General features: G+C 43.9%; 1 protein-coding gene across 5 annotated transcripts in view; it reads right to left on the bottom strand.

The window, feature by feature from the left end:
- The window catches only part of csmd3b (CUB and Sushi multiple domains 3b), a 180343-nt gene that overhangs the window by 95427 nt on the left and 72891 nt on the right, over window positions 1–12025 (bottom strand). For all 5 annotated transcript variants that reach the window (XM_085900608.1, XM_085900609.1, XM_085900610.1 and 2 more), the window contains exon 6: window positions 1059–1171. In XM_085900608.1, the coding sequence (XP_085756734.1) occupies window positions 1059–1171 (113 nt within the window). The remainder of the gene's footprint in view (window positions 1–1058; window positions 1172–12025) is intronic.

Genomic DNA, 12025 nt, shown 5'->3' with positions numbered 1-12025 from the left:
ATTTGATCTCGACATGGTGATGACGGTGCATAATGAGTGCTAATTTTAGCCATTGCTTCAGCTATTTTTATTTATGTATTTATTTTGTTTCTATCTGGGCTTTCATCTGAGAGAATCACGTCGAGTTGGTTACCTGCCGGTAAAAGCCCCCCCCCCAAAAAAGGACGAGTTAATGTGGACAATATGGGAAGAGGGAAAATTGATCAGTGGCATTTTTCGAAGTAAGCGCCACACGGCAGTACAGAAAAAAAAAATGGGCCATGACCTAAATTACTTTCCAGGCCAACGAAAAAATGGAGTCCCACAAAATCAGTCGTTTTGGAGAGCAACCAGAGTTTAAATCGATTCATCTGTCAGTCGGCTGGCCGGTTTTGAAATTGCACTTGGAACAGGCTTAATTTGCACGCTCTGTGCTCAACTTTCGAAACCGTCTATTTTCACTGACTACAAAAATGGAGGCCTGGCACTGAGTTGTCTTTTTTTTTTTTTTTTTTGTTCCTCGCCTATACATCTGAAACAAAGAGTCTTCGGTAAGTGGGTTCATCTTGAAAATGTCCCACTTTTTGGGTCACACCGTGGTACTTTTACCACCCGACGCCATCGCTCAAACAAGGCGGGCCGGGCTTGACAGCAGCTCGCTGTGGAGAAGGAATTAAAGTGTCACCACTGACAAGCTGAAAAGTGAACATGTCAAATTCCTTGAGAACTTTCTCTGAGGTCCTTCAAAGATGGTGGACTTGGGGGGAAAAGGGAGGCCCGCATATAGCATTGGTCGAAGAGCAACGCGGTGCCTTCAGGGACATTTTGTAACTCACTCCGAGTCTCACGTTGAGGCTTTTTTTTTCTTTTTTCTGCAGCTTGTAAAATACAATTCTCTTCTTATCACTCTCCTTCAGATTCAACACGGAAAAAATACGAGCGCCCATCACAACCTTGCCTCGACTGAAAACAACTGTGAGAATTTTTTACTTATTCAAATCGAGGCGAGCTGTGCCTCATTTTTTTTTCCCAGCCCTGTTGCTGCAAACACACACACACACACGGTGACACGTTCTGACCTTCGTAGATGAGCTTGAAGCCGTGTGCGGAGACGGCAAAGTCGCTCGTCAGCCTCAAAGAGAAGACATTCCCGGTGCTAGTGACCGGAGGAGGCACCTGGAACCCGGTTAACCTACGCAGGCAAAGAAAGAAAATACATCAACAACACTGTCATCATTTCTGATCATAGTCAGCAAAGCACAACCTGAATTTTATTGGCCTTTATTTGATTTCATTATCAGATTTTATTTGATCGAATGTAAAATTCTACCAATGGTAAGCCTACCAATACTATTTGTGTCATTCTATTACTCTCAAATTAGAAACACGTGCATTGTCGGCTGGGAACTTAATATATATCATATAAATAGTAAATAAAAACATTATTAATTAAAAAATATCAAACATAAATAACATATAATAGATATAAGATAAATCAAGTACATTTTCAGCTGCTGTAACAAAAAGAAAAAGAAAGGAAGAAAAGGCACATAATTACACACGAATGCATTTAGCATCTTATTAAGAGGTTTTTAATCATCGAGTCGAAAATTGGTAACCGTACCAAGAGTATAGACGGTGTTGAACAACAATAGGCGCACATGCAAATTGTCTTCTAGGAAATCATCTTCCTATTTATACTGGGCCGGTTTGATTACACCACTATTTGTGTTTGCTCCCCTCAGCCCATTATTTCAAAGAACATCTACATTTTAAAAAAGGAGGAAGCGCTGGGGGTTGGGGGGGTGGAAGCTCAGTGGAGTGGGCTTTTAAATAAATCATGCGACAAGATTAAAGCTCATGGACTTGTGACATCATGGCGTTGCTTGATGTATAAACAGGAAAACATCCAAGAGGAAGCACAAAGGCAATGGTGGATTTTCTGAAAGGAGGCAGCCAACTACATAACTTTTTCCCCCAATTACTTTGATTGATTTTTCAATATTGTCTTCAGAGCTATAAGAAAAGGGATGTGTTAACTACGTGCATAAAAAGTGTGGAAAAAGACTTCACTCTTTAATATGGATCTCCACAGCGGTTAGCTTGGGTCGTAAAGTCATACTTTTTGTTTTAATTGACTGAAACATTATAAAAAAGGAAATTCTACAATTTTTAGATACAATGTGCCGATACCCAAAAATGCACAAGGCAATAATAGATAATAAATAATACCTCTGTGAACTAAAAAGAAACTTTCGCTATTGCTGCCAAATAGGCCAAAAAGGGATCCCATTGCAAAAAGCACTTGGCTCTAAAGAGCCGTCTTGGAAAATTCCCTTTTCAACATGTTCTGACAGTTGGCTTTGTTGTTGCCGACCTATCCTTGCACCTAACACTCTCTTCAATCATGCCTTTTCATCTTTTAGACCACATGTCCATTTATTTATTTCTTCGACAAACATGAGTGAAAGTCTCCTCTGTCTTTTCTGCACTCTGGAAAACAACTGCCATCCTCTGTTTGTGCAAAGACACTTTTCTAGCATAGATTTATTGGTATCAAGGTTTTTGTTTTTTTTAAGAATGTAAAATATGAAGATCAATATGAAAGAGACCTGGCTGCAGAAACTCTTGAACTTGTTTCCAACCCGTGTCTATTATAAGCACAACCACCACAGTATTTGTTAAAAAGGCCCGATTACTCATTTAACAACTGAGTTTTGCATTTCACATGAGCATCAAGCTAGCATTTTGCACTTATCCACATTGAAATATATTAAAAGTAAACATAATGTCCTCACCGGAGATGGCTGTGTTTGAAACTACATCAAAATGAGATCGATACGCACGATAGCGAGACGTAGGTCACAGCCCGGTTGTCCAACGCTCCTGAATATGCCGTTTAATCAGGAGGCTTTATGACAAGTCAGGCGTGCAGGGTTGCCGGCGGACATAAATCAGACTCGGTGGAACCGAGTTGCTCCACCCCACCCGGCCCACTTGTAGCTGTTTTGTTAGTATGTTTACATCGTAACCATGACAACTGAGCCAGCCGCTAAGTGGCGTCCTTGAGTGAAGAACACAAAGGTGGGCACTGTGTCAGTCATGATACCAACATGAAGTGAAATTGGAGGAACGCTGAGTTACCATGAAGGATCCACTTATTTGTGAATGGATTTCCAAAAAGTCCAATCAAGTTCTCATCCCAACATCTGTGCTTTACTGTCTACCTTGAACGCTTGGGCCCACTGCGCTACTGTCGTCCAATTTTGGAAAAAAAATCTCCGAATTTTTTTTTTTATCAACATTATTATCACTCAAGTCCTTTCCATTCAAACATCTTTTCTTATCGTTAGCCATCACCTCACATTAATTCACCAGCTCCACAGACGCGCACGTTCACGCGCGCTTCCCTCGTTAAGGCCGTTAATGATGTTTTTATCTGAGTTCACAAACGTCTGCTTCTGTTATTTCGCCGCGTTTCATCATGCGGCATCTCGTTAGCATTCATATAATCATCAGATAAACTCTGGTTGACACGAGCGCACGCGCGCAGTCGCACACTGAGGAGGAGATGAGGTCCAGGGGTTAGAATTGTTCAGGTTGGCTGCTGAGTCAAGGGCAAACACATTCATTTTTCGATCATGTTCTTCACTGCGGACATTCACATTTTGTAACTTTTATTCTATGTGCAAGGAGGATGAAAAGCCATGAATCTCTCTTAATTATTAGTTCAGAACATTTTATTCCATTCCATAGATACTTTTTCTCCTGACTGCAGCTTGATTCATGTTCCCAGTCACGTGCAAAGTTCAGGGTCTGGAGTCATGTGATTGATTAACAGCACTAGTCTCTGTGACATGTATACGCACACACACATACACACGTATATTCACACATGCAGTCACACACAAATGCACAGGCATTTTTCAGGACGTGTTTACGATCGACGGCGAGTCCTCGGTGTCAAGTAAATTAATCACTCGCCAAGCCACATCAAGGTTCTTGGCTCTGGTGATTGGCCATTCAGTAAATATTTTCTGTCTACCTGTGTTGCTGCACCATTTGTGTTCAGATGAAAAATACTCTCCAATGATGGCTAACTTGTTGCAAACATGGTGGAGATCCCACAATAGTCCACATAAATGGCAGTCACACCAACTCTTAGCACCGACAGCCAATTCCTCGCAGGTTCGGAATTCGGTGGACTGCCCCCCCCCCTCCCCTCACCCCAGGAAGCGAGGCACTCTGACGTGGGGGGTTGAATAGCAGATTAACCTCGCTGTCAGCCCCAGAGGTTCAGACAGGAACACGCTGTGACTCAGACTGACAAGTCGTGATGCAAGCTAAACACCAAGGCAGCCTTTTCTTGTCAGGAAATGCGTTTTCTATGCATCTTTAGTTGCTTTAAAAAAAAAAAAAAAATCGATCTAAAAAACAATGCCTCTTAATTTTAACATTTAGATGCTGAGGTTGGACGTTATGATAGATTGATGGAACACATTTCTAGAAATAGTCAATTAAAAAAATAGGCAAGCTACATGGACGGAGCTAAATTGTTCAACTTAAAATGAATTTGCATATCAGGCAGGCTTTTGCCAGCTATCTTGTGAAAACTGTTGTTCCACTTCAAGTAACAGCAAACAAGACAGGTGGCTAGCCCTTTTTTCCATTTAGTCTCCCTTGCAATGAGTATTTCTGCAAAATGTCACCTGCTCATGGAAGGAACGCGCACGGATGGATTTGATGGAGTCCACATAGAAAATGGCGCTCTCCGTGCACCCACGACACCGCCGCTGACTTTTATACATTTGCCCTTATGCCGTGCTGAAATAAAATGACTGCCGAGCTTCAAAATCAACAGGTCCCCCCCCCCTGCCCCGCTCACCCCCTCCCTCTTCTGGGACCGTTGTGACATGCCTCCTTGAGCAAACTTGATTTTCCTGGCGGTATTTTCAACAACATCCGTAAACAACAGCCCTGCACTCTTTAATAATAAATGTTGTGTACCTCTCTCTGTCTTCCCGCACCCGGTCTTTTCCTCTCTCTCTTTTAGACAGTTGGATAGATAGTGACTGCTGACCCCCCTCTCCCCCCCCCCCCCCTCCCCACCGCACTCCCCAAACTAAAGCTTGTTTAGGCTTCTGGCTATCCCATCACTTACTATTACACTTGACGGGCATTGGGGAAGGGTACACACATCGGCACACTCGGTGAAAGGGACACACACACGCACCCACATAAGGAAAAGGGACTAACACAAACGGACATGCATGCTGGTGCACACACACACGTACACACACACCTGTGTTGGTCAGATAGGCAGAGACAGATTGCATGCCTCCACTGGCATTCAAAGGGAAGGTGTCAGGCCTGACAGCGACTTAAAGGTACAGTCGTTAGTGCGATAACGTTGGAAAGCGGAGATTAGATGCCATGCTGAGAGAGAGCGAGAGAGCCAGCCAAAGAAGAAATATGATGGCCGGCCGGCCAGCCGGGGATTAAACGCGTGCGCCGAGCACACGTGGGAGGTCACAAAGTTGACCACATGACAATTGGGTAGGAAATCTGACAAAAAGTTAGCCAAGAAAAAAAAATCATTCCAAAGTCAAGCACTCCACCGCCAATGACTTTGCATGTCTATCATGTGACGCTGTTTTGCCTGCAGAAAACACATCAACACACTAAACACACAAGTAAACGCACGCCCAAAGGCCCCTTTACACATCGCCGAACATGACATAGACACACATCCATACGGATAAAGTTACAAGTCAGACGACGGCGGCGTGTCTTAAAAGCAAACACTAAATCTAAGTTCCGGACAGCATTCTAATCTAAAATACTGCATGGAAATGTAAACATCGACCTTGGAAATGGCAGATAGCTTCATCGGGAAGGCGGCGGTATATATTCACCGACTTGGCATCATGAATCACTTTTACTTAGGATGTCCTTCCAAGTCCGGTTTCAGGCGGCGGCGCGGCGCAAAGTGGAGCAAATCCGAGTGGACGCTTTTACAACGTTCAGCGTGATGAATGGTCACGCCGGCCGCAACTCCCGCCACATACGGCCACAACTGAACACTTGCTGTTGTGCTTTTTCAACATTTGGCAGTGGTCGGAAGTAAGTTCAGTTACTTTGTGCTTTCCAGCCTCTACCAAGGTTGTCAGAATGTCCCAAAAAAGGTAGAGTCAAGTTCGGATAAGGTGGAAAAGAACAGCGACATGGAGGAACGGGAACCACAGAACATTAATGATGATGGCAACGGATTCAGACAAGCAAGATATTCCCCAGTGGCCTTATTTAACCCAAACCACTGGGAACAATGTTGGTGGCACAAAAATGCTTGTTGCAAGTAAAAAAAAAAAAAAAAAAAAAAAAAGACGACAAGTATTATGTATTTCTACTAAAGTCTTGCCAGTCAAAGGTGCTCCCGGGGGCTTGCTGTTTGCGAAACACGCCATTAACACGACCATTAAATAAAAGCAGTGACATTCGCGGCGTGCTCGGACATACAGGTGGCAAAATAAAAGGAATAAAACGCATGGCCGTGCTCCCGTTCCACAACCGCAAAGCTCTCCAGGGGTCACTGAATGATGGGATGATTACGAGAGTGATGGGTTTTGGCCTCAACCCTCGCGTGATATCTGCACCCCTCATCGCATGCCTACTGGGGGACTGGGAACAGATGTGATGGATCCCGCTATCAACGCAGCACCGGATGAGGCCATACTGTTGGCAAAAGTGCTCTTTCCCGTCAAAGCCAAGGCACACCTGCCATGTTTTTGGATTATCTGGTACCGAGCCGTGGGGAGCATATTTGGGGGGAGGGTCAGTGCCCTTGTATCCCTCACCCTAGCTACGCCAGAGCACGCCTGGCACAACTGAATATAAATAAACAATAATAAATAATAACTCTGCCCTGATTTGTCTGTACATTTGCCATTAGGTCCCCTGATCCCATCAATGCATAAAAACAACATTAACGCTACTTTCCGCTGTTCCATATTTGCATATTTTTAGTGCTTGCTAAAATATTTGTTATGGGCTTATTTTGTATGATTGAGGCAAAGTGTGCTCTGTTTTAGCCAAGGCATTCGGGCCACATTTTGTCATCTAGTTTTAATGTTTAAAAACACCAGGCTGGCAACCGCTGCTGCATACTAATTGTAATACACGCACACACACACTCATACACTTGAAAAGACTTATTAGTGTGGCGCTAACATTTGAAGAGTTTGGGGATAACAATGGTCATTACAAAGCCGCACACCAACCACAAAAGTAGGCCACGGTCCAGTGAGGAAACACAGTCTATAATGGTCAAGTGACAGACGGTGATTAATTGATACGTCAACAAAGGGACCGTGGCCATGTGTTAAGGTCACTACACGCTCTTTTTAATTGAATTCTTGTATTTGTGTCTGCGAGGATAATGGAGCAAAGCACCGGAGCAGGGAGTAACACGCATTGTTCCCGTTCTGCTTTTTTTCTCCCCGACCGAACGTCCGCTCCATCGTTCGCCTCTGCCGTGGCAACGTTTCAACGTCATTAGGCCGCCGACACAAAATCTTTAAACACGGCCGGTCTCGTAAATATGTGCGCACACCTGAGCGATTAACGATGCTTTAAGAGCAATGCTTTACTAAAAACTTCTCCTTGCTAATGAGGGCGGCATTAGGGAGCTTGAGCTTTTCCAAGATTTAGTGACATCGTTGCACGGCATTAGAAAAGAAGAAGTTGCCAAATGTAAGCGATATTTTTGCTAACAGCAAAAATCCATGGTTGAACTGATTCAACTTCACTTCTGTTTTCAATGTCCAATGATGTTTATCTGTCCTTGTTGGAAGCCCCCATATACAAAACGGTCACAAAAATAAGCACGAGTCAAAGTCAGAAGACTCAATTAAGTGCCACTGAGATAAAATGGGCATAAACCTCAAGGCAGAACACAGCCAGACCCCTTTTTTAAAATAATTACATTTTCAGTTCCATTTCAATGATCTCATCTGTTGTGATAAAAAAAAAAAAATCAACCACAGAACAAGAGAAAATATCAAACAGAATGTTGAGGTGCTGGAAAACTACAAGGTACGTGTCCTCCAGCTCACCCAAAACTCCAAAGCCAAAAAGAACAGAACAAAACGATCGAAGAGTCCAGATGGTGGACAGTCGAGAATCCCGCAAGCCTTCCGTACGATTGAGTCACCCCGTTTTTGTGAGTCACGCTCCGAGGAAAGAATTCCACATCGGCATCAATGCAGGAGAACTTCAGGCGTCAACGATGTTGTCTTTCAATAACGAGACAGGCGCGTCGATCCCTGCCTACGCGGCTCACCGCTAAACATCCTGTGGGAAGTCAGGTGGGCGTGAGGCTCAAGAAAAGACTGCACAACCAAACACTGAATGGAGAGGAAAAAAATGTCGCCTTCCAATTAAAAAAAATGTGGATTTTTTTCCCCCCCAGAAGCCTGCCATGTTTTTTTCAACAGGATGACTAATGGCATTAGAGCAATGCGGTCTGTCAATTTGTTTTGATTCATACTTGGAGTACTCTGCGATTCATAAATAAAACAAAGTGACTTCTGCAAAGACATTGAATGATGACCTCCGCACTGCCATTTTCTAATACGAGAACCCCCGGCCACCCACTGCCTCGCATCATCTTCTCTGGACTTTAAACTGAGCGCCATTCTCGGTTTTCTCATTTTTGGTCTTTTGGCCCTTGTCGCTTGCTTCGATTCCAGGCTGCAATTGTCAGAAGGCTTGCCAAACATCCGCTCTCATCCCCCCGGTAAAGAGAAGGGTGGGGGGGGGGTGAGGGGTAGAGGCCAGCTCTGTGGCTCATCAAAGTGATCCCTCCCAAGGGAAAGAGCACGCCTGACACCTGGGTGACCACCCGCAAGGAGGTTGTGAGCGTCAAGAGGCTAATGGGAAGCTTGAGGGGATTACCAGTTTAGCCGCTGGGATTACTGGAACGCTCCGCACACACCAAAAATGCGCACAAAAAGACACACTGCCGAGTGTATTTACCAGACGGGGGAAAGTCATCCAAGACATATTGGCTGGCTGGCTCTCGGTGGCCCGCCGTTCTAAACAATCCCCGCTTAAGTCGACAAACCCGCCGGTATCTTGTCGCAAAGATAGTCCGACGTCAATACGACAGAGACGTCGAGCTCGTACGACCAATCGCCCAACAAGTGTTTGCTCGGTCCCTGCTCCATTATGTAAAGGCGCCGATCCATATTTATGAAAAGTGGAGCAGTGGGTACTTATTTTTGTCTTTCTGCGAGCACTGCCAAAAACTCTTAAGATGTGCCGTTCATGATTCACCACCCAGGAACATTATGCGCTTTTATTAGAGATTCATAATTCCTAATTTTAGCCTTTTTGTTGGATTTTATGTTTGAACAATCAAAACCCTTCACACTTGTCAGGAAAAAGAGTTGCACAAAAACCTGACGGACAGACATGAATATCTTAAAACTTAACTAGATTTACATTTTGTCTTTTTTAGCATGCCATCAAAGTCAGCTCATAAAATCGATCTGAAATCATTTGGGGTAGTCGTATGATTCTTCCCATTGTAAAAGTCAAGATTGATTCGGGCAAAGTGCGAGAACCAGCCGGGAGTCCATTTTTAATAAACGTCAAAAAGAAGGACAATGACACAACGCTAGCTGTATTTTTCACTCTTTGCCCGAATGCCGCAGTGTTCTTTGGAGATTACAATTGTAATCTGAGGCTGAACGGAACGAGAGCCCGGTTATCGGCGGCGAGTAAATGACGTTGACAAAATGAGTCGACACAGACGCGCTTACTGAAGTAATATTTGAGAAGAGAGACGAAGGAGTCCATTACATGTACAGACAGAGACAGACTGGATGATGCTAGATAACAGACACCAAACCAAAAGCCTGACATGCCCTAATACTGTTACTCATTTTTACAGCAAATCCAGTGACAAGAAGCTGCCCGCTCAAAGAAAATGTAAAAAGCCATTTCCTAAATGGCCGTTAGAAGCTTCCAAACTTGAAAGCCGTGAAAGCCTGCCCCCCCCCCACCCCCTCAAAAATAGTCAGCTGCATCTTCCTACACATCAATTACAACACATCAACTGAAATGCTGATAGAGAAGCCAAATGTCCTTAGTTCACCTTGTAATAGTCTCAAAATCCACTTACTGGTATTAAATGCATGATGGTTACTCCAGCTTTTTACAGGGAATTACATTGTACAAGGATGACTTGCTCAGGCTTGAGCTAAAGGGGGGGGGCGCGGTGGGCACTGAAATATGCCAGATGATTTTCCAATTTTTCCCAGATTTTTTGAAGAAGCATACAGTTAATTTGGAGGGGGGGGATAAGATTCACCTAAGAAAAAAAATCCTAGCTCCGCCAGTGCAACTTCTATTGGTGGCATATTTAAGCACATAATCGTCAAGGTAGCGGCAACAAGGGGTCGAGTTAAATCACCCATACATAGAAAATATATAACATTAAAAAAATAAGGCAGCCTCTTATCGCTTCCATCTTTGTACCCTATAGGCAACGTTATTCACAAACACAAAAGAGCTGCACAACAAAACAAACACACACACACAAACACACCTCTTACCCTCCTACAGGGCAGAACTGATGCGGCAGGAGATGAAATATGACAACCTCAGGGGTAAACACACCTCCATTGGAACTCCACACACACACCCATTTAGTGTACACCTACATGCACACCCAATGGCATCCCCGCTAAAATATATTGCGCCAGCATCAAAAATGTTTTCATGACCTTTGTATTTATATGCTAGCGTTTCCTGTGTTTATCCCTTTGAATGTTTTTTTTTTTTGGGCTACATTGTCCTGTGTTGTGTGTTGTGTGACCCCCGCGTGTCCCCCTGCAGGAGAAAATATAAGTGACTTATTGAGTGTAAAAGGGGGCATTGCAGAAGATTACACACAACAAAGCAGGTCAGAAGTGGAACGGCCAAAGATCGCTTTGGATGGTGACAGATCATACAAATGTGCTCAAGTAAAACTGTGCTTAAAGTGCAAAATATGACAAGAGCCTCCGTGTTTAAAGACAAAGTGAGCGTGATGACGTTAGTAAAGGTGAAATTCTCTGCACTCGTACCGAATCTCATTAAACTGCGGACGCTTGGAATCAAAATAAACAGCAAACATTATATTCCCATTAAGAGGCCATTGTGTGAAAATACCCTGAATAAATCACACGAGACAAGCAGCCTCAACTCTGCTCACCTTCTTCACCTCAAATACAATAACTTTCTATTGCATTTTTTTTTGTAAATCCCCTCAACGGAGTCACAGCCAGCACAATTGCAATTGGAAACATGGATCACGACATCTTAACTTAGCGGGCGAGTGCAGCGACCTCTTGGCCCTCTCCAACAAGCTCATCTTTAGCCCCAAGTAACCTTGTCGTTCACCCGGCTGACCCGCCTCGAGACGGATGCCCGACACTCCGCCACATATACCCTTGCATTGATTGCTTTTCTAAGGGCTTCTAACTTCTTCCGATTGTTTTTTTCCCCGCCTCATCTGACCTCAATTGTGCTCCTCATTGCTAGCATGGCATCATATTGCATTCGCAGAACATCTAACGGCGGCGCCAATAATGAACTGACGACAAACAGAAGTGCGCTTTCAAAAACCCACACACAAAATGCTTGCCGCAGTAAAATCTCGGGGTGAATTATTGAAATAGCAGACATTTTGGGGGGTGCTGACAACAGTAAGTGAACTATTTTGCAAACAATTTGACTTTCCACACATCATCAGCAACCAAGTTCACTCACTAGATATGCCTTCTTTGTAAAATAAGTCATTCACCGTTTGAATGATTTTTTCCTTTCCTCATCTTTCCACTTGGAGATTACATTTCCTAATATTGTTTGCCTCCTTCATTTCAGCAGCCGCTGAAAAGCCCGCTTTATTGACTTTGCAATACGCTCGACGCATGTGTACGACATTCGTATAGCAGACGCTGTAAACACATTTCCAAAGATTCCAGGCTGAGACGCGGCGGAT

Source organism: Syngnathus leptorhynchus, chromosome 20 (genome assembly GCF_054491065.1).
Source record: "Syngnathus leptorhynchus isolate UIUO chromosome 20, UIUO_Slep, whole genome shotgun sequence".
Classification (NCBI taxonomy): domain Eukaryota; kingdom Metazoa; phylum Chordata; class Actinopteri; order Syngnathiformes; family Syngnathidae; genus Syngnathus; species Syngnathus leptorhynchus.
The sequence above is the reverse complement of the archived record's forward strand: the minus strand, read 5'-3'. Positions and strand labels throughout refer to the sequence as shown.